This window comes from Heliconius melpomene, chromosome 3 (genome assembly GCF_056956725.1).
Source record: "Heliconius melpomene rosina isolate 202511_hmr_F chromosome 3, ASM5695672v1, whole genome shotgun sequence".
Lineage (NCBI taxonomy): Eukaryota > Metazoa > Arthropoda > Insecta > Lepidoptera > Nymphalidae > Heliconius > Heliconius melpomene.
In genome coordinates, this window is record NC_140391.1 from 3224072 (window position 1) to 3247526 (window position 23455).

A 23455-nucleotide genomic window follows, 5' to 3' on the forward strand; every position below is an offset into this window, starting at 1 on the left:
TTCTAGCTAGTACTGTAATTTGTTAGGAAGTGAACGTAAAAAATATTCCTTAATTAGAATTAACACATCACTATATATCACGTTCAAAGGCAATTGAAAAATCAATTACTAGTGGTTGTTTGGAATAGTTTTTTTCTTTAATTTTAATTATTTATAATGACGCGTGGAAATATCTCACACGTTTATAATTAATGGTTAATTGTCTTAAATAAATCTTGCAACTGTGGTTTATAATTTTAGAATCCGTTTTGTAGGCTTCGTCTCTTTCACATACTTAAATCAGTTCGCTTTGTGCATATATTTTCTTTTATTAGATAGTATTAAAAAGAAGAAATAAATATAGTGTTTATTCATCCTGCTAATATAATAAATTTTTGAGAATGGATTTTCCACTTTCAAGCAAAAAGTACTAAACGGATTTAGATGAAACTTCACAGTAATATAGCTTATATATATGAAAAATACATAATTGACTACTTATGTCAAGATTTTTTGTAATTTGTCGGTTATATAACAATAATATTAAGCGGGCGAAGTCGCGTATGGGTCTACTATTATATAATATTAGAATTCATTATCACAGAAATCGAATCTTTCAATTAGTTTGACAATAACTAATAGGCGATATTGATAGTTAAGAAAATTATTTTAAAATACTACATCTTTTTTTATACGATAGGTAACATTTTTGGAAAATATCTTCCATCCATTTCAAGGGTGAAAATGTGAATTAAAAAAAATAATAAGTGACTGTAAATGAGGCGAAAGAGGAAAGAGAATGGAGAATTTTTATAGAAAATCATATTTAAACCTATTCCAATACTCGTATACTAGTATATAGGAATTCACGAGGCTGTCCACATGAATTCCTATATACTTATTATCTCATTAAGACGACGTCTAACCAATTATTTTATTTCCTCACCCATTACGGAGAACAAAACAAACCAACGGCCGTTACAATCGTTACAACTAAAACACAAAAACATCGTTAATCACGTGAAAACATTATAACGGAAAACGCAGGCTTTTAAATGAGTCGACTTTTCGTGGAGAGTGGCTTGCGGCTTAGTGGGGGTCATAAAATAGAATGACAGGTGGACGCCATGGCTGAGAATTTTCATTATAAATTGTATTTATGGTATTTTAAATCGTTTTTTTTTGTATATTTATGTATAGACTGTAACATATTTTAATGTCTTTTCACCTTATATAATAATATTTGATTAATTAGTTATTTATTATTATATACATAACGTATTGACTATTCATAAGTTGTTGTCTGCATGTGGATATATAGTAGGATCTTAGTGTTAAAACACTCCGTTCCACACTTTCCGAAATTTCGAGGCATTGCATGATGAGTGGCGGAACTCAACACAGCGCTTTGCCTTGTTACCAGTGCGACAAAAGAAAATATTAATAAATAATAATTCATAACCTCGAGTGAAAATCAAACCTACAACCGTCGAATTTACAATCACACGCGTGTACCACAGTACTACGGTTTTTCACAAACGATTCATAGTACAAATAAGATATTTGTGTTTTATTTATATGCAAACACTAGTTAATGCTGAGGAAAACTTGATCCTCCAAGTCAAGTAGCACTCGAGTCAACTTACAGGCCAATGAGCGTTAAATGTGCGGGCGATTGTTGCCGTTTAAATATTTACTATCCATTACATCTCCTCTGGTAACATTGTATGAAGTGTTTACAGAGGAAATTTGTATTTTAACTTCACACTTTATTCCACACATAGCATGGTTGGCAGAGGGAACCTAGTGTTAAGACACTCTGCTTCCAACGCACATTCCAATTTTCAAAATTTTTGGCCTTTTTGGTTTTTTCGAGTGACGGAGCTGTAGTAGTAATATTTTTTTAGCGTCACGCAGCTGTGTGCTGGCTGGTAGGACCTAGTGATTAGACACTTAATTTCCATTAAAACACTTCCGCTTCCTTTTGCCGAATTCTGAAACTCTACTTAACGCCGCGCTTAGCTTCGTAAACTGAGCTAAGAAATGAAAATATTAAACATTTCATTTCTTCGGGTAAAAATCGAACCCACTTGCCTATCTTGTCTGTCTGAACTTGTCGTCTATTGCCCCTTGACCTAGACTTGCTTCGTAAAGTATTACAAGTAAAAGATTCGAACAAACTTGCAAATCATTAAAAATTTCATGTATTTATGAATTCCACAGCATCTTCTAGGGACTATTTACATTTTTGTAAATTGAGCGAAACCGATTTCGGTACGCGAAGCGGAAATGAGCTTAAATATATTATTCTACACATTCTTGAATAAATTAGAAATTTCGATTTCTTACAAACAAATGATGTAAAATTTTCAATGAATTATTGGTAATAAAATTTACATTTCAAGTTCAAGCTGTGCCCCATGACACGAATGATGGGATTATACTAGCATTATTGCTTAAGCTTATTAAGAAGAATTATATTATATTTAATGACCAGAAAATCTTTCAATAAATTTCACATAATGGTTTGTCTTGGTAATTAAAATAATTAATTAAACTAATATTTCATTTATGATCAATATTAAATAAAGAATTTGCACCCTTACAAGTTAAGGATGTACGTCACTTATTATTTTTTTATCTTCGCAGACGGAACCTTGGAACCTAGTGTCAAGACACTACGTTTTCCAAACGCTCATCTATATTAACAGTAACCGCCCTTATATAATATTTAATATCATCATAAATAATTAAATACAAAAATAAAATACATATACATATAAATTATTAAATAGCTTCTTACCTGGCTTAGTGCCACATTTGGCGTAAGCGATCCGAAACGAGAAATACGTCTGTCCCGTAGAAGGAGGCACGTACACGCATCGAGGATCGCCGTGTTGACCTGCAACGGACAGTGTGTGTAAAATATAATGACATTTTAGCTGACATCAATTTTAATTATATCTATTTACGTATAAAATATAATGACATTTTATCTTGCATCAATTTTATTTATATCTATTTACGTATAAAATATAATGACATTTTAGCTGACATCAATTTTAATGACATCTATTTACGTATAAAATATGATGATATTTTAGCTGGCATCAATTTTAATTATATTTATTCATAATTTGAAAGGCTTATTCGAACTTTTCAGATATATTACCAAGAAAATCTGACTTATAGGCATTCCTACAAGTGGAATCGAAACCACAATTACTATGTATACATTCAGAAATTTGTTAACTCCGCCAAACGTAAAGTATTTCTACCTGCAACTGTATTTCCGTAAAGTTTTTTTTAAAGAATTTATTACGCTAAAATTTTTGTTATAATAAAAAAGCAGCGCGTGGGCTTAAATTCGTCAAAGCTGCCATCGATTCGTCGCGACTTCTGAAGAAAAAATTAGATCAGTGGAAACGATATTATATATCATGAAATTAGATTTTCAGTTTGTTTATTTTCAAGCATTTTTTGTAGCAAATAATATTCAGGTACTTTTTTTATAAACTTCCCGAGCACAGCAGGATAGCCAGAGGGAACCTAGTGTTAAGACACTCCGTTACCATTAAACTCTCCGTTCTCCGTTACCATTTCATAAAATTCATTTTGTCTGCTCTAAAAGATTCATAGTCTTACAAAATCAAATTTTAACATACATACATCCACACATTCATACTTTTTATATAAATAAAAATTAATTTTATCACCTCTCCGAAACGTATAACGTTAAAACATGTCATTCCTTTATGAAGTTAAATTGCTTATTATCGCATAATTTTTCGGTTGTTTAATTATAACACTTTAAAGCGGTAAGATAACTGATTACTTTTATTATATTTTTTTACGTTAGTCATAATTAACCAAGATTCCTTACCAAAATACAAATATCATTAATGAAATATTTTATTATTATCAAAGTCTAAAACAGTATAATTTATAATAATTTTTGAAATTTTTGTTCGTATTTTCTTTAACTTCCCTATTTATTCCTCTTAGTAGTTTCTTAGTAGTTCTTAGTAGTTCCCAAGGAGATCTCTATGCGTTTTATGGGGCTTTCCTCCAAAATCTTCTTCTTTGTCTTCCTTATCTGTTGCTTTGTAAATCTTTTTAGCCTTTCTTTATCATTTATTATCTCTTTCCATACATCCAAATATATAACATTCTATTTTATATATTCATTATTATCTGAACTAACTGAGAACGGTAACCCAAAAGAGAAACTATGCCTAATTCAAGCGAATCTCGCAAACAGTTACATCTACCAAATCTTGTCCCATTTGAAGGCGAACAAGTGGTACGTTCAGTACATTAATAATTCAGTTTTCCTTCATAATTGTTAGTGAAACCGTAATTAGAGGCAACAATTAGAACCGCTCTGATTACACGTCTGACGGCTGAGAAGTGATTGTGAGGCGTACGAGTATTGGCTGTTTGCGTTCTTTTGTGGAAATTACATACTTATACAATGTAGAACTGTTGTTATCTATGTATTTGTTTAGATCAACTGATATGGTTGTGAGTTAATGAAATCAACTTCACGCTGTATCCCGCACACTGCAGGGTAGGCAGAGTGTACCTAGAGAGTACCTACACTGTAGGAAGTGAAATAGTTATTTACGTTTATATTTCCATTTCTTCGCTCTGGTGTCGAGACAAAGCGGAGTGTCTTAACACTAGGTTCCCTCTGCCTACCCTGCTATGTGCGGGATACAGCGTGATCAAAATCTTATCCAGATTTTGATCGAGAACAACAAAATTATTAATAAAATTTATATATATTAAAATTTTTGTACAAAATTATATTCGCTTTAGGCAAGCGAGGCTTTTAATTTATATTGACGTACTTAGTGTTTATAGCTGGAACGTCATAAACTCAAGATTTATTATGCAACTGACAATAACCTCTAATTGTCTCTAAAAGATTTTTTTTTTTTCATAAGTTATAGCATCGTAGAAAAAGGATTTACAATAAAAAATAAGCCATAGTATATTAAATATTATAAAACTTATAATATGTATATCAATATCTAAGCTCGCATACAAATACTCCATCGGTGTGAACTTTATAAGAAACCCTGCGTGAATTTATTTTAAATAAATGGTGGTTATCTTATTTTTTTTTTTACCAGAGTATGTAGAGGGAACCTAGTGTTAAAATACTCCGTTCCCTATTTTCCGCTGAATATTCATCCAGCTTTGACATCAGAGCGAAAAAATGAATTTAAGATATTTCATTTGCTGGACTGAGAGGTGAATTAAGATTTCCATATATATTGCGATATTTTAGCCCCTATCATAACAATAAATATAACAACTTAATCTTACTAACTTCATCAATTAATTAAAAACCTCACCTTTAGAAGACACAATCCCCTCAAAAGGATGTGAGAACGTGAGATGAACGTCCATGTGATCCTTGCCGCACATCACCTCGAGCGACTGTATGACGGGCATGCCCTCGGGCCGCTCCATGGGCCACAACTCGCCGGCTTTCACCCTCGTCTGGAGATGAAATGATGATGATAAGAGATCAATTTTTAAAATTATATGGATTTTAAATTTAAAATATGTGATATGTGAAATAGTTTTGAATGGTGGAAAATTAAAAATAATTGAAGTATATCTGTTATAATTTCCTCGAGTATTTAGATAGTGTTCTACTGTGCTATAACAGTCTAAAATATATCTTGTACTTACAATAAAACTGTAACTCATAGCTGTTCGTACTTTTAATAAATATGAGGAAATTTATATATTAATGGGAGCATTTTGTAATAGAACTCAAAAGAATATTATTTTTGTGCCCTTTTTAAACGTTTTAAAACTACAAAAAGTTTGTTAGAGAAATTAAATATTTATTATTTTGCAAAGTTAATTTATAAGCATAAAATGTATGTAATAAAATTGTAGCACGAGTTATATACGATCTACAGCATAAACCATTTATTGCGGGTGTAAAACGGCAAACAATGGATATCTTAATGAAGTATTATGGGCCTGTTAATTTTACACTGACTTTTAATCTTAAAATGTTATTATAAAAATAATAATGAAATAATGTAATAATCTATCCTGATTTTTAAAATAATTAAAAGATAAGAAAGGCGGCGAATATTTTCTTATTTATTAACACTGGGTTCCCTTTTCCTACTCTGCTATATGAGGGATTCAGTATGAAGCTCAAAAACAATTGTGAAGCTACTGAAAATTAAGATGTTGAAAGTTCAACATCTTTATGTTATTATCTTCATTATTAGTTATATTTATTCATGTTTTATCTTGACTTTGGGTAGTAGTTGATATACTTCCTGTATGTATGTAGGAGGGACTAACTTATTAGTCTATAGTATTATACACATCAAAAACAGGAAAAGCGTAAAAAACTTAAATTTTTAGCTTTACGTTATATCCCGAACTAGAAGGGTAGTCAGAGGGTATATTATGTGAATCTAGTGCCAAGGCACTCCGTTTCCAATAAGATTTTCGATTCCCCACTTTCCGCCGAATTTTAGAGGCACTGCTCGTTGACAGGAAATCAACACTACGCTTTGCCTTGACACGACACCTCGACGACAGATGAAAAATATTTAAAAAATCATTGAAAAGAAAATTGAACCTACAATCTACCGCATTTACTGTCACATGCTTGTACCTCTGCGCCTTAACAAGCATAAAAAAATCCTTACTTCATAGGAAACGCATACATCAATAAGAAATTAACCATCATGCCTATCAATATAGGCCAGTACACGAAAAAGAACTAAAACAACCGTCGAACCCTAAACCAGTTCTCTTTGAACGTAAGCCCAAAGCTTATCTCGCAGATCTAACACATTTTTAATTAAGTGTAATTGAGCAAAAATGTTAACATGAAATAGTAGATTAATTTAAATTAAATCATCTCTTATCCGTTGATCTTTGATTAAACGCACGCGCGCGTTCCTGGAAAGGCGGCGTGCTGCGTTCCCACGGTGACGGAATGTACGAGCGAGACGGACATATGGAATGGTTGTGGTGTGAAAGAAACAGAGAGAATGCGATTCCTGCAATTTATATTTATGTATCGCCCCAAATTTTGGGCCTGTCTCCTTCCATTCCTTTAGGCTACTGAATTTCTTTGAGATGTCTAGATTATTTGGAAAGGTTTTACAAGAGAAGTAAAGAAAGTTTGTGATATTGATGTTTTTTTTTTATGATAGATAGAGAAATCTAGAGCCAACAATTCACATCCTAAGTTACATTTATTTACGATTTTAATACCTACTACAAACTAGCAAAAATCTAAAAATAAAAACACAAATATCTGTGTTGCCAATTCAAAAAAAAAAAAACAATAAAAATTTAAAAAACAAAACCTAAAACACTACTAAATATAGAGAAGATACACTACACTACACCCAACCAATATGTCAACAATATCGATTGGATAAGACATTATGATTACACGGTTTTACTCTTATTAGTTCGGCGGCAGTGAAAGTGACTTCGATATTACTACATAACATGAAACCACAAGCATGAATAAATTGACTATTGAGTATTTGTATGGGGATCCGTCCATATAGTGGGTTAGTGGTGTCAAGTGCCATTTTGATGTAGAGCTAGCTACAAGTGCTGAGATTTCTTTTTAGTGTTAAGGCACTCCGTTTTGCACTTTCCGTCTGCGAGATATTGTGATGTGGAACTCAGCGCTGTGCTGTTTCTTTAACAGACATTAATGGAAATAAGTTTAATGTAATTAGTGCGATTTCATTATATAATAAACATCTGACTTGTCTGATTTGATTTTTATACAAATATTTTTGATTTTGATTACTAATTTTAGCGAGCTTCGAGCGTTAAACGGAGAGTTTAATGTTAAAACACTCTGTAGCAATTAAAAGCCACGACGATCGATACAATCAGTTTGGACACGTCCACATTGTTCGACGATTGCGTCTTAATATTTAATTAATTACGTTAATTACGAAATTTAACGACCTACCTACTACCTAACTTTATAATATAAAAAAAATTTACTTGTTTTAAATGTCCATTATACCTTATGAGAAGCTGTCGCTTACGATTTCGTTTGCATGGCCTATAAAATGCTAAATTTTCTTTTTTCTAGTTCTAGTAGGACTTTCAGAAAAAAGCTCCACACTCTCTAAGAAAGCCTTGACTGTGGGTGGTTTGTCAGTCCGTCATGTTTTTATGTCAATTTTATAAAATTTATTTCATTATAAAATTAAAATAATAATAAGTAGTTATTTAGTTATTTCAAGCGGTTCAAATCCCGCTACGTTTAACTTTGATATGTTTTCTAAAAAGTATCGTATCTTAATCATTGTAAAGCCAATTTTTCATTAAAACATTGCAAAAACTTAATTATTCTCCAATTAACTCAAACTTTCCACTAAAAAGTCTCAGCAAATAGTCAAAAAAATACGATTCCTAATACGAATTCAATTACAATCCAACTATAATCGATATTCGCAATCGAAATAATCGCTTCGAAAGTTTATCCATTCGGATAGAAATCGTTCGGCAATATGTAGCGGTTAAGTTGTAAGCACGCGAGCTTGAGATGTTGAAATAATATTATAAGATATAATAATATTTATTATATGTAGTAGATGTTTATTGAGGCCGTCTTGGCGCAGCGGCACAAAGGTGTGACTGTAACGTGACGTGGGTTCGATCCCCATTCGAGGGAATAAATTATTATTTATCAATATTTTCAATTATTTCCTTTGGCTTCAAGACAAATTGCTAATTTAGTATCAAGGCACGCAATGCTTAGAAGAATTCGGCGGATAGTGGGGGTCGGAGTGTGTTAGCACTAGGTTTCCTGTGCCATATGCGTGAAGCTAGTTTTTAGATGTTTATTGAGCTATAACTGAAGAAAGAATAAAAGGCAAGGCGGATTTTGAATCTACAGTCGTATTAAATATTTTTTCGTCATACTATTTCTATTATAAAACGTTATATACATTCTTATATATCAATATACTTAGCACACTCAAGCACTAACGAAAAACAGACATATCAAAAACAAAAAACACAAACACGATAAAAAATTGGCCAAGTATAAAAAAAAATCACGACAAGAAATCAAAACATAGCAAAATTTAAAAACAAATTTAACAATATCCAAGTCAAATTGCAGAAAATTGCTTCACTTTAAGAACGAGATACAATATACAATACAAGCCGACATTAGACCGATTCGCTTCGACCTGACTTACAAATGCATAGAAATTACTATTGCAAACATGTACTTGGGGCTGTATTACAGGAGCTAGTTAGTACATGCTCTGAACATTTGTAAATCAACAAGGAAAATTGTGAGCAATTTTCAATTACTTGAATAGAATTAACAATTTCCAATTGTTTTCAATCAATTGGAATTTAGACTGTGTTATGGTTTTTCAATTAATTAGTATTTAGGCGATGTTTTGGCAGTATTATGATTTTCCCTATTATTTATAGATTCAGAAAATTAAAGAAATATTCAATTCTTTTGACAGTAGGAGAAAATGTAAAAAATACAAAAAAAGCATACAAATATATGAATTTAAGGATATTTAAAATTTTCTTAACAATTGCCCAAATTAATTATTAATATCCAATACTTACTATAAGCTCAATTTTCTAAAATTAATAAGAAAAAGTTTAAAATACTATTCAATTATTTCAATATCAACATAGCATTTGGCGCATGCGCGTGCGCAGGCATTACCGTAATGACGCAGCCACCATACCCACTCAGTATAGAAAATGTACAGTAATAAACTGTTTCTATTATAAGGGGTTATTACTCGAGATGTGAGGTTTATTGTGATTTCTATGCATTTCACTTTATTTTAACGTTAATGTTGGAAAAATTTCTTTTTCATTTTCATTTATCAGTAGGATAGAGAGGTAGAGGCCGATCGTGGCTTTTAGAGGCCAGTCGTGGCGCAGACGAGCAACTGTAAACCCCAGAGGTTCAATTTACACTAACAAAGATGAAGAGGCAAAGCAGAACATTCATTGCAATACGGCTCGAAAATTCGGCGAAAAGTGGTAGTGTCTTAATGAGAACGGAGTGTCTTTGGGTAGGTTAGGTTGCATACGCTACGACGCGGCGGTTTCATGAATTGAATATTTTAATATGCAAATAATTGTATGATTCTTCCATCAACATATGCATACATATGCAGTTAAGCAAGGTAAGTAATCGCTAGGAATTAAACAAGTCATAAGCTTAAAATATATTACAGTATAATAAATATCATCACAGATTTTATTAATACGTATATATTAACGTGATAAAGGCGATATGGCGATTATGGTTTTAAGGTTTATGCGAGAATAGAAGGATTTCTACTTTCATTGGCATCAAATTAATGACCTAGTTGTAGATACGAATCTATCTAAGAGGATATTGTAATGGGGCCGTCGAGGCTTAAGAGCACAAGCACTAGCACAGAACCGAAAAAAACGGGAAGGGGAGGGCGGATTATTTATATTTAAATTTTCTTTCTATATTTCGAAAATAACAAAATATAAATCACTTTTCAGAATGTTTAAATATTGAAAACATTTTTATTTTTTTTTTATCTTAAAATAGGTTGTGATGTAGTATATACAATATACATATATGGTATACTAGCGGCCCGCTCGCGGTTACACCCGCGTGGCCTATGTTATTATTAATTTCTGTCTCCATGACTACGTCCTAGTGACGTCTATGCAATTTGAGACTCCTAGCATTTGTAGTAACGAAGTTTCATACAAACTTTCGACCCCAAAAACAACCCCTTAGAAATCGAATATTGCAAATTCCCGTCTTAGCGAGCACCTACGTCCTTTAAGTAACTCCTATGCAAAATTTGAGATTCCTAGCACTTGAAGTTTCTGAGATTTCGTGATGAGTGAGTGACCTTTCGATTTTATATATATACTAGCGGCCCGCTCGCGGTTTCACCCGCGTGAACTATGTTATTATTAATTTCTGTCTCCATGCCTACGTTCTACTGACGTCTATGCAAAATTTGAGACGCCTAGCGTTTGTAGTAATGTAGTTACATACAAACTTTCGATCCCAAACACAACCCCTTAGAAGTCGAATATTGCAAATTCCCGTCTTAGCGAGCACCTACGTCCTATAAATAACTCCTATGCAAAATTTGAGATTCCTAGCACATGTAGTTTCTGAGATTTCATGATGAGTGAGTGACCTTTCGATTTTATATATATAGATAGATGTATAAGGCAGACCCTGGCAACATACGCCAGTATTAATGCCAGGACGAAGAAGATTTATTATTTCATTACATTTGGTAATACAGGTGTTTCATTTATAAAGAAATTTCAAATATATAAAGAAAATACAAACATGTTTACTGTTTTAGCAAGCTAACCTCCAGAACTTGTCTAGCATATTATTATACTTAAGACGTCATTTTTTGCCCACTCGAAATCAAAAGTTATTTGCGCGGTAAAAGTCATCGCATAATCGTGTCAATTGACGATTCATCTATTTGTACGAGCGTAGAAATATTTATCAAATGAACTCTAATGAAGAACAAACATGCTTTCTCCTTTCAATATGTTTTAACATCAGTTATATTATAGTAGCGAAGGCTATCGATTATAAAGATGTATTTGTAAAATACGACGACACACATAGTAAGGTAGACAGAGGGAACCTGGGAACCTAGTGTTATGACATTCCGTTCTCATTAAGACACTTGCATTCCACACTTTCTGCCGAATTCTTGAGGCATTGTGTTGGGTGGTGGAATTCAACACCGCTTTTTGCTTCTTTACCAAAGTAAATGAATATGTTATCATTCCACTGCGGGGGAATTGAACCCACAAACGTCGTGTTAACAGTTGAACGTTTCTGCCCCTATGCGGCCGACGGCCTCAAAAACTTTTTTACAAAAGTCATATAAAAATAATGATGAATTTAATGATTCGTAATGGCGACCACGTCTCGGCAAAAGGAGTACAGGCCGCCCTCCAACCAGATGGACCGACGACCTTAAGAAGACAGCGGGAACCCGCTGGATTCAAAGGGCGCAGGACCGGACGGAGTGGCGAGCATTGGGGGAGGCCTATGTCCAGCAGTGGACCTTAAAAGGCTGATGGATGGAATGGCTATTATTTTAAATACGAGTGTAACTGGAGTAAATTATTATACTCAAAATTTCTCTACTAAACAACACCTTTAGGTGCGTCTACAGTGGACAAGTAATTACCTACTTGATTTTGATTATCTGTGACAAAATAAAGAGAGAAAAATATAGAAGATCCGTCAATCTCACAAATAATTATATTAAGTATGTTTAGTTAAACAAATTAAAAAGTAAGGAAAGTTATACACTCCATGTTCCTAAGAGATGAATCATCGTGTAACGTCATTCATGTTTTGCGCGGAATGCGAAAGTTTTACATATATTAGTCATAATCAAGATATTCATGAATGAGAGTCATTTGTTAACCGATTGGTTCAAAAAGATAATACAGTTATCCAAATTTATATGACCAGTATATTAAATTCATACCTCTAGAGGGCTATTTATTTAGCATATTATTTCGTTTAAAATTAACATATTCGTCTGTTTAAACATAATTTGAACTTTGAGGTCGTTTAGAGTTATTTTCACAAAATTATCCAATATTATTTTTTCTTATGTACATGTATACACATAATTCATGTAAAGACAGCCCTCATTCACTTATTTATAGTATGTATTGATGATAAATAGATTGTCGCTAATCGTTAAATAAAAATTTATTGACAGAACCAGAATTAAGAATTAAAATAGTCATGTCAAAATTTGATGTAATTTTTAGCACCACCACACTAGACATAGCTCAACGTGACACTGGCGAAGTGATTTTGTGCTCAACTGGCACGCTCGGAACGCCATAATAGAAGGAACAGAACAGAACACTAGACATAGCATTTTCAGTGGCGGAACTAAACGCCGAGCTTTGTCTTGTTACCAGAGCCAGGAAATTGAAATAATTAATGGCCCAATAAATGGAATTCAACCCCCACAACCGTCGCGTTATAGTTAAATACTGTGCCCCCTTACGCTACGACGGCCTCAGTCAAGATATCCAAAATAATATTAGATGACATGAAGTGGAAATAAATATAAATTTCATATATAAAATAAACAAGTTTCATCTGTTTTTAATTATAATAATATTAATAAAAGTAATAAACTTTGGCATTTCAGTTCAATACACTAACAAAAATTCACTCTCTCTTTTCTATTACGATTTAAGATAATTCCGAAATTCTAATTTATTAGTATTAGTAATTTATAATTCCAATAATTTCACTTTCACATAATATTGATTCGAAATTACCAAATCTTAGTATACTTATTAGAAAATCACAACCAAACCAGTCAATAAAGTATATTTTGTACTTCAATTTTATCATATAGAAAAGTAATATAAATAACAATTATATATAGTGATATTACTTAGTATAAAGAAGAGTAAGCTTCTTCTCTGCTAAGTTCTCCTGTTTATTTGTCTTTCTGTACTCAAAAATAAAAATAATAAAGAGAAGCATTGACTTTTATAATTCAATTTGCAATATCTCAATTATTATTCAGAAAGTGTAGAAGGAGTGTTTTAACACTAAAAAAGCGTAAAGCTGTCTAAATTTGTATTATAATTAAATTTACACTTAAACTCTATTCACATTCAACTTAGCACAAAAAAAATTGGCTACATAGTGTATGTACATAAGATTTATACGAGGCAATAAACAATTAAAATATCGATAAAACTTTCGGATGAATCATAAAACTCGTATACTTGGTCAAGTTTACATATTACTCATTTTACATATTATTTATGTAAATATATATAATATATTCTTTTAGGCCTCTTATTAGATATAATGGAATTGAAAATAGGAAGAGAAAATTTGTGGCTCGTCCGTCCTTTAATTGAAGCCTTTGCACCGCCATCGATGGCCGCCATGAATGAAAATATGTAAGAAATTATTTTTCTCGGTATTTTCCTCATAATGAATAACTTACTGTACTTTACAACTATAAAATTTAAAATTTTATAAAGAGATCATTTAATAGAAATAAGCGAAATTAATTTTTTTTAGCGGTAAGCTCTATCACGCACATGACAGAGTAGACAGAGGGATTCTAGAAAACAAGACACTTCCTTTCCCCACTTTCCGGTGAATTCTTGAGGCTTATTGCATGTTGAATTATGAAAATATTTAATAGAACACACCCCTGGGGTCATAATAGAACCCACAACGCTTACAGCCACACGCTCCTACCCTGAACCACAACTGGGTACATATAATAATTGATTAATATATATAAATCCCTCATCATATACATATATAAATATCCCAGTTACAACTGGATTGACTCGTTAAATGTAAAGTCTAATTTTATAGCGACCTTGTTCATAATAGAATAAGTTTTTTTGTATTGCCAACAATTTTTTGGTAGATTGTCCTCACTATTACAATGCCTTGTAGAGTTCAACGGCATTCAGCCAGGTGTTCTATAATACGTGTTTAGAGTTACTGGATGAGTCATATATAAAAAAATACTGTTGTTTTTTTCGGTTGCGGGTATTTTTTATTGAATTTTATTCTTTGAGTTTTTGCAGGGTAGGCAGAGGGAGCATGGGAACCTAGTGTTTAGACACTTTGATCCCATTATGATAATTCCGATTCCCACTTTCCGCCGAGTTCTGGAGACATTGTGAGTCTAATGACGAAAGCTAACACACCACGCTTTACCTCGTTTTTTTTTATTCTGATTTTATGCGTAAGTTAAAAGTTTTCTTTATTTAAACCATATTAATTAAGCTTTTAAGCTAAAACTAAGCATTGTTCTTACATTAAAAAAACTGCCATTTGAATTTGAAAACTAGACTATCGTTAAATTTATTTACACAATAAGTATACTTTAGCATCAATAATGAAAAACCAAAAAAAATAAACCAATACATTTTTTTCCAATTTAACGATTCTTTATAAAACGTATAAAAAATTAACCTATTAATTACCCTTAAATCTAAATAACCCTTTAAAACTACACAAAGAACAAAATTATTCACAATTTTAAAGCACATCCAGTCACCAGTACTCCAAGGTACCCGCAACGATAATGATAGACCAAAACCGCCCGCGGCCTCCGATAGACATGTCATTTTCTCACCGCGCTAATTGAATACCGGCCTTAATACTTTTGGAAACAAAATAGCACTGTCCAATTATTATGCCTAAAGTAGGAAAAAATATATTATTTATATGCATATTATATATCTAACGGGAACAGAGTCTCTTAACACTAGGTTCCCTCTGCCTATCCTGCTGTGAGGGGGATACAAAGCGAAGCTAATTTACATATATTACATATCTAATAAGTAGCACATGCTACTAGAGCTGGACAAAGCTCAAAAATTAGTTCTTAATTAATTAATTAATAATAGGTGATATTATATATTTTTGGTTTATACAACTATATAACTCTACTATTTCAGGTTTTTTTGTAATTTTATAAATGTCAACAAAATTAAAAAAATAACTTTCAGAAATACCTAATAATTAATATGCTTCCTAAATAACAAAACAAAATAAAAAAAAAACAATCAATAAAAAACTAAACTAAATAATAAATTGCCGAAAAAATTACTGTAAGTAATACAAAAAAAGTCCCTTCACATACCTACATACCGACATTATAATAACCTCTCATTATAGATACCTACGGCTATTATTCACATATTAAATGTACAGACAGACAGATTTAAATAACATAAAAAACACCAATTCTCTATACATTCGTGCCCTAAACATGATTCATGTATATAATTAGATGATTACAACACTACTTTTTCTATTTATGCCGTCATTTTTACTTTGTTTTACATTAGACTAACGAAAGGGTTGCCTATTTAAAATAACATCTATGCGTATAAATAAAAAGCCTTTCTGTGACTTCAAAAGAACTGTGTTTTCTGTGGATATAGTTTTTAATAACTTCACTCTGTATCCCGCACATAGCAGGAAAGACAGAGGGAATCTGGGAACCCAGTGACAAGAGGCTCCGTTTCCCGCTTTTCTCTGAATTCTGAAGGCATTACGTGTTGAGTGGAAGAACTCAACGCCACGCTTTGCCTCGTGACCAGAGAGAAGAAAAAAATAATGGAAATTAAAGATTAAATATTGAAAGTAAATCATAATTTAAATAACACTAATAAACGAACTTTAAAAGCCTTTGGCTAATTTTCTAATTACTTTAAGTGTATTTTAATTAAGCGTTTCTCAATTATATAATACACATAATATTTTTTGCATTTTTAACTTAAAAATTCCTTAAATTATATTTTTTATAGACTTTTAAAATAGAAAACGATATACAAGAAAGCAATCACATTGATTTTACCATAAAATCACTTCCGAGAAATCAATATTCTAATATAGACAAAAAAATTGAAATTCTTGCATAAATTTGTTGGTCACGAGTAAAGTTTTTATGACCCGTATTGTCTCCATGCTATTGCTATTAAAATATGTGTATTAAGAATAACTTTTAAATATGTAGATTCATGTGTTTTTTTTTTAAACATTAAATTTATTTATAGCAAGTATAAAAAAACCATAGACAAAACAATAAATATTGAATTGCTGTAAATTAATATCATCAGACTATCACATATACATATTAAAATCAGAGAAAAAATAGAAAAATATCTATAACATTGTATATAATATACTCTTATAGTAAAACATTGTTATATATTACAAATAACGATTATTTTGCTGAAGCCAGTCGTGATGCAGGGGAACAACGAGACAGGTTGTGAGTTCGATTCCCACTCAAGGAAATGTAATCTATATATATATAAAATCGAAAGGTCACTCACTCATCACGAAATCTCAGAAACTACAAGTGCTAGGAATCCCAAATTTTGCATAGGAGTTACTTATAGGACGTAGGTGCTCGCTAAGACGGGAATTTGCAATATTCAACTTCTAAGGGATTGTTTTTGGGGTCGAAAGTTTGTATGAAACTTCGTTACTACAAATGCTAGGAGTCTCAAATTTTGCATAGACGTCACTAGGACGTAGTCATGGAGACAGAAATTAAAAATAACATAGTTCACGCGGGTGAAACCGCGAGCGGGCCGCTAGTATTTAATATTTTTCTTTCATCAATGCGGCGGAAGGTGGAGAGCGAATTACTTAAAAACACTACGTCCCACACGCGTAGTGCAGATGCGGGATAAAGCGTGAAGCTAAAAAAAAAAACAATTTTTTAAAGAACAGGATAAAATACAATAGAAAAATTAAATATTTATTTCCATACACTCAAGTTTGGTACCGTCAAGTTCAACCCTACACACTCGTGTACAACCAGCATAATAAATTACAGGCACTTCAAAAGAGCTCTGTTATCGCTTTTGGTTTCATAATGACCGAAATGATACAACGATTGATATAACATTCTACACCGCTATAAAAGGTGTATTTTATCAGTTAGTTTAATTTTACTTTTTCCAGAGTTAATGTTTAGATTAGGATAAGTAATAATGCTTAGAAATATATGTAGGACATTTAAAGTCATAAAATCTAAAAAAAACTATTGTCTTCTGTTAATGTTGATGTTATAAGAGAATCCGATATAAAATATTGAGGAGTGGCAATCGAGGGAGAGTTCTGGGGGCATTGCGTGTTGAGTGCTTGCCTCGACAAAAGTGGGAGAAAATGTAAGTATTATGTAATTAATTTCCTCGAATGGGAATCGAACCCATAGCCTGTCGCATCTACAGTCACATGCATGTACCTCTCTTACTAGTTCTATATCTTTAAATTAATATCAAGATTTTCTTTTCTAATTGAGGGAAATGCGTGAAAACTGAAGCCAGGTTAAACATTTAAAAAAATTAATTCTATTACCAATCATTTAAATTTACTTAATATATTAAATCTTTAAGAGAGTAATCCTGGAATCAAATTGAGATACGTAACGACTGAGTTGATATCAATCGATATTAATTAGAAAGGAACACGTTATACTGGTAAAATCACGTTTCAATTATAATTATATAATTACATTTATTGGAAGTAATATAGATTTACTTGTGTTTTAAATCGTGTAAGTACAAATAAGCGTAAGATATTATATATCGCTGTGGTAATTAATTTCGATATTGTAAAAAGGATTAAAAATTATGAGTAATCTAAATAAATCTACGGGTATTGTACTGTTACTGTCATAGCTGCGTAAAATAAGATTAAAATTTTAATTAATTACTATAATATCTAAAAGCAAACGATTTTTTTTTTCGTTTCGCGCTTTCTCCCGCATATATCATCGTAGGCCAGGAGACAATAGTGTGAAGGCACGCCGTTGATTACATTCTGGCCGAATTCGAAATACGAAAAAGATTACGGAACCCTAATAGGAACCTACTGGTGCAGAAAAATATAATGAAATCTTCTAAAGAAAAATTGCATTCAAATGCAATTGCATTTGCATAAATATGTAATTAATGCATATATGATTTATAAGAAATTAAAACAATAATTATACACACATTATATGAAGAAAAAAATAGTTTAAATTTTAAAATAACTTAATCGAGCATTACTCAGCTTTAAATTAAAACGATTAAAATGGAAAGTCTGTACATAAATATGTATGCTTAAAGAAGTCTATCTTATTAAATTGAAAGTAATGAATTGCGTTTTTTTTTTAATATGGTTGACTTTCCTAACAATTTTAAACTATGAAATTTCTATCGTTACAATACATTTGTATTTTAAATACCACTTGTAAAATTCTTCGACAATATCAGCAGAGACATCTTATTACAATCTCCAAATACACTTAAAAGATCAAATCTATCGATCATCAATTTTACTACCGATGTATCGATTAAAAACCTATATACTCGTATATCGATTACAAAAAACCGGATTTCCAATAACTTTCGTTGGCTGAAACTGAGCTAATATATGCTACTACTAGCATTGTTGAAGTGTCTCAACCGTTAGCATTCCGCGACGAGGCGTCATCTTGACATCTGCATATTCATCAGGATCTGGATAGTCACACCGTTACGGTTCCGTCATTCGCGTCACGTCAGCTTTGTGCGGGTTTCATGTTTAATTCACATGTCCATGTTGCATATGCAACCTGTGAACTAGTGACCTTGTAGTGCATGTGATGTATGTAAGTAGGCTTGTCTTTTAAGTGTATGTTTCTCCTGTTTTTGTAGAGTAGTAAATTTTGTAATTTTGATCACTTGAAGAAAAAATCAACAAAAAAACCCAATCACAAATGTCAATATTAAAGATAATTTCTAATACAAATTTGTTTGAGTAACTGGGCCCGTATTTTGAAACCGCTCTCAACTCTCATATCAATCTTAGGAGCGATTTTGACATTTTAAAATTCATTTTAATTCATAAATTATAATCAATTAATGAAAATAACATCTTAATTTTTAAATTAGTACATACATTTCACTGACACGTAATGTTAAAACAATAATAAATGAATATATTCAAATTAAATTCAAATACAAAATATTTTTCATTAACTCTTACAAGCACTTTTGAACACAAATGTACCACCGGCTCAGAAGGTAGTTCTGCTGAGAATACCCGGAACCTTAATAGTTGCTTTTATATAAAAACATATAAATTATTTACGTAAACATAAACATAATGTATAGAAACAAGAAAGTTATACAATTAAGAATGTTTTGTGAGACAATTCGACCTCACGATTCTCATTTGCGTCCTACAAAAGCGGGAACAGCAATACGTTTGGCATACAAATGTTGACCACGTTTCTATAAACAACAGTTCCATGAACAAAAGGCAATAGTACGAATAATGTTCTAGATAAAGGCCCATACTGTGTTCGAGATTTCATTACACGAACAAACAAGACCATCTCTATGTTAACAATGACTAATACAGGGTGAGTCATATTGAACTTTCCGGTTTTGGAAGGACGTTGCACGAAGAAGGGAAGGAGTAGAAGGGTGGGGATGGTGTCATTAGACGCGCCATGACATGCAGTTTTAGTGTGAGCAATGGCTTGGTCGGGACAACATCGTGCGTTCGTAGTTGAAGAGTTTATTAAAAATGGCGGCTCCGTGATCACAACACAGCGTGCGTTCCGTTTACATTTTGCTATTGGTCGACGTGATCCCATTCCCACTGGACCAACAATCAGAAATTGGGTATCAAATTTTAGAGCAACATCATCATCATCATCATCGCTATTACAGAGTTTGGTGTGTGGGGTCCCTATTTTTTTGAAGAAGATGGTCAAGTCGTCACAGTTACCTCTGCTCGGTATTGCGACATGCTTGAAACTTTTCTGAAACCGAAATTGGAGGAATTAACGCAGAATCATGACAACGATAACATCTGGTTCCAACAAGATGGTGCTACAGCCCATACATCCAGGCGTTCAATGGAAATCCTGCGACAAATGTTTCCCGGTCATCTCATTTCTTTGCGAGGTGACGTTGGGTGGCCGCCGAGATCACCTGATTTAACCCCCTGCGATTTCTTTCTCTGGGGTTACCTGAAGGAAAAGGTGTACACGCATCGTCCCCGAACCATCGATGAACTGAAGGCTGCAATCACGGAAGAAATCAATGCTATTCCGCTGAATATGACTCGACGAGTAATGGACAACTTCCGGGAAAGGCTTCAGCAGTGTGTGGTCAATGGAGGTAGACATTTACAGGATATCATTTTTAAAACCAACTAAATTAAAACTGCATGTTATGTGCTTTCAAACAATAAAATAATTTTTACTGCATGTCGCTTTGTTTTTAAAACACACCTTATTGAAATCGGAAAGTTCAATATGACTCACCCTGTACTTGTAGGTACATACAGATTGTGCAGAATGAGGGCTTTGTTTTAGGATAAGAACATCTTATAAAAGTCGTTTTCGAATATTTCTAATAGATTTTCTTATACTTTTCTGTTAAATTTGCTTCACAGAGTAAAGGTAGTAGCAAGTAGTAGCAGAATTACCTCGCAATTTTCATAAAATCTATAAAGGAATGAACTTGAAAAAAGTTAGAACAAACCAGGTAAAAGAAAAAATAACTCTAATAAATAATAGTATGTTTATGATTTAAAAATTCAGCAAAACGTGCTTTAAGAATTGAATAAAAAAAGCTTTTGCTCATAAAAAGCTGCCCAACAACTAAGGCCATAATTCCATATTAAGCTCGAATTTTGAAACAATTATATTAAAATTAAATTACATCAGCTTCACGCTGTATCCCGCACACAGCAGGGTACGCAAAAGGAACCTAATACCTATTGTTAAGATACTCCGTTCCCCACTTCCCTCTGAATTTTTCAAGGCATTACGTGTTGAGTGGCAGAACTCATCGCCGGGTTTTAGCCTTGGTGTCAGACAAGAAATGTAAACATCAATAAATAACAATTCATTTCCTCGAAAGGGGATCGAACCCAGAACTTCTACCACTGTGCCACAATGGCCTCAACAATTAGCCACTGATAATTAGTTGACAGTGTCAGCCCCACATACAATGGCTCTCACGGGGTTTCGCACGGCTTTCACAAACCATTAGACAGGATATGTCGAAGTTGTGCGACCTGCGCGACCGTTCGAGTAACTTCACTCCAATGGGTTCGAAACGACGTATTGTCTTCAGTATGCGCCCTTTAGAGTAATTAGTTTATGGTAATAATTGGTTTGTATGGCAGGTGTGTATATGTATAGATATTAGTTTTGTATGAATGTATGTAGGTACGTACATTTGTTGATCAAAGGAAGATTGGGTTGATTTCAAATATGCTGGGTAAAAATACATTTTAAAAAAATATTTATGTTACATATTCGCGGCTTCGCCCGCTTGAACTGTTCAATTTTTCAGAACTGCATTAGTTTTATACATAACTAGCAGACCCGCGAACTTCGTATCGCCTAACAGTCGATTTTTTTAATATGTATTCTGCTATTCGCGACACCGGGTCAGCTAGTAAGATAAAAAAAATAAAAACTTAAATCATTTTTAATTCTTATAATATTCATTAAGAATGATAATAAAAATAACAGTTTCCGATATCTTCACAAGTCTCAGGTGTGTATATTTGGTAGCTCTAAACAATTATCTAAATTACGTTCTCCTTTACCCTCAATTTTTTATGATAATGTTTGTTTGGAGGTTAGTGAGAGTGTTAGGAATCTGGGAATCTGGATGGATAGTTCTTTTTGCTGGTCGTCTCACGTATCAGAGCTTAGTCGTAAGGTCTTTTGTACCTTAGGTAGATTGAGAAGATGGAAGAACGTCTTACCGTTAAGGACTAAAATCTCTCTTGCCCACGCTCTCCTTCTGCCTATCCTAGACTATGCTGATACGTGCTACTTAGATCTGTCCCAGCAACTACTAAACAAACTTGAGCGTCTGCAAAATCTTATAATTAGATTTATTTTTGGGCTAAGGAAACATGACCATGTGTCGCAGTACCGTAGTCAACTGAAATGGTTGCCAATAGAATACAGGCGTAACTTGCATGCCCTCACTCTTCTTTATAGCATCCTTTTCAATCCTGTTACACCATCCTACCTCAAGGAGCGTTTTAAGTTCCTGGGGTCAGACACCTTTCATTCCCAAAACCTCCGTTCCCACCTTAACCATATCCTCAAAACTCCTCTATGCCACACGAAATGCTATAGTGACTCTTTTACGGTTAAAACAGTAAAGCTATGGAATAAGTTGGAGCTGGAAGTAAGACGGTCCCAGTCAATTGGGATTTTTAAACGACGTCTTAAACTTCACTATCTCCAACTCAATTCATAAAACGACAATATTATAATTGTATATGTATTTATTTTTTATTGTTGTATGTATGTATATATGTATGTATGTAGGTGTTTGTGTAGATATGTATGTATGTATAAATGTATGTATTAAACTATTTTGTGTTCTCTGAATATTGGTTTATATATTTTATGTACTTTTTGCACCTTTCTGCCTTCTTTTCTAAATTTAATCCTTCCGTTTTTTCTTTGGTTGCCTGTAAGAAATCGCTTTTAGTGGTAAGGCCGCCATTGCACACTTGTTAATCGTATTTCTAATGAATTGTTTTTTTTTTTCTTCTCTCTTATTTGTGCAATAAAGTATGACATTATTATTATTATTATATTTTATTTTATTTTTACTTATTCTAAATTCAGTTTCATTTTCATTATAGTACTTTATGGTAGGTACACGCTATTTTTGTTTGGTTATCTGGCGTGTAAACAAACAGAGCAGATGGTTTTCCAACACGGGAACAGGCAACATACCATAGACCATGCGAGAAACATGAGTTTTCTATATTAATACCACAAACACTTAATAACTGCCCCTGGGATTTGTTTATAGTCATTGCGAAAGCAAGCCGTACTGGAAACTGTAGTCTTTTAAGCTCGAA

The 23455-nt window shown here is 32.7% G+C and overlaps 1 protein-coding gene across 2 annotated transcripts in view; it reads right to left on the bottom strand.

Moving 5' to 3' along the window:
* Positions 1-23455, bottom strand: part of m (zona pellucida domain-containing protein miniature) — a 70594-nt gene that overhangs the window by 21734 nt on the left and 25405 nt on the right. For both annotated transcript variants that reach the window (XM_085208030.1, XM_085208031.1), the window contains exons 4-5: positions 5343-5490; positions 2783-2881 (exon numbers count right to left, since the gene is read on the bottom strand). In XM_085208030.1, the coding sequence (XP_085064156.1) occupies positions 2783-2881; positions 5343-5490 (247 nt within the window). The remainder of the gene's footprint in view (positions 1-2782; positions 2882-5342; positions 5491-23455) is intronic.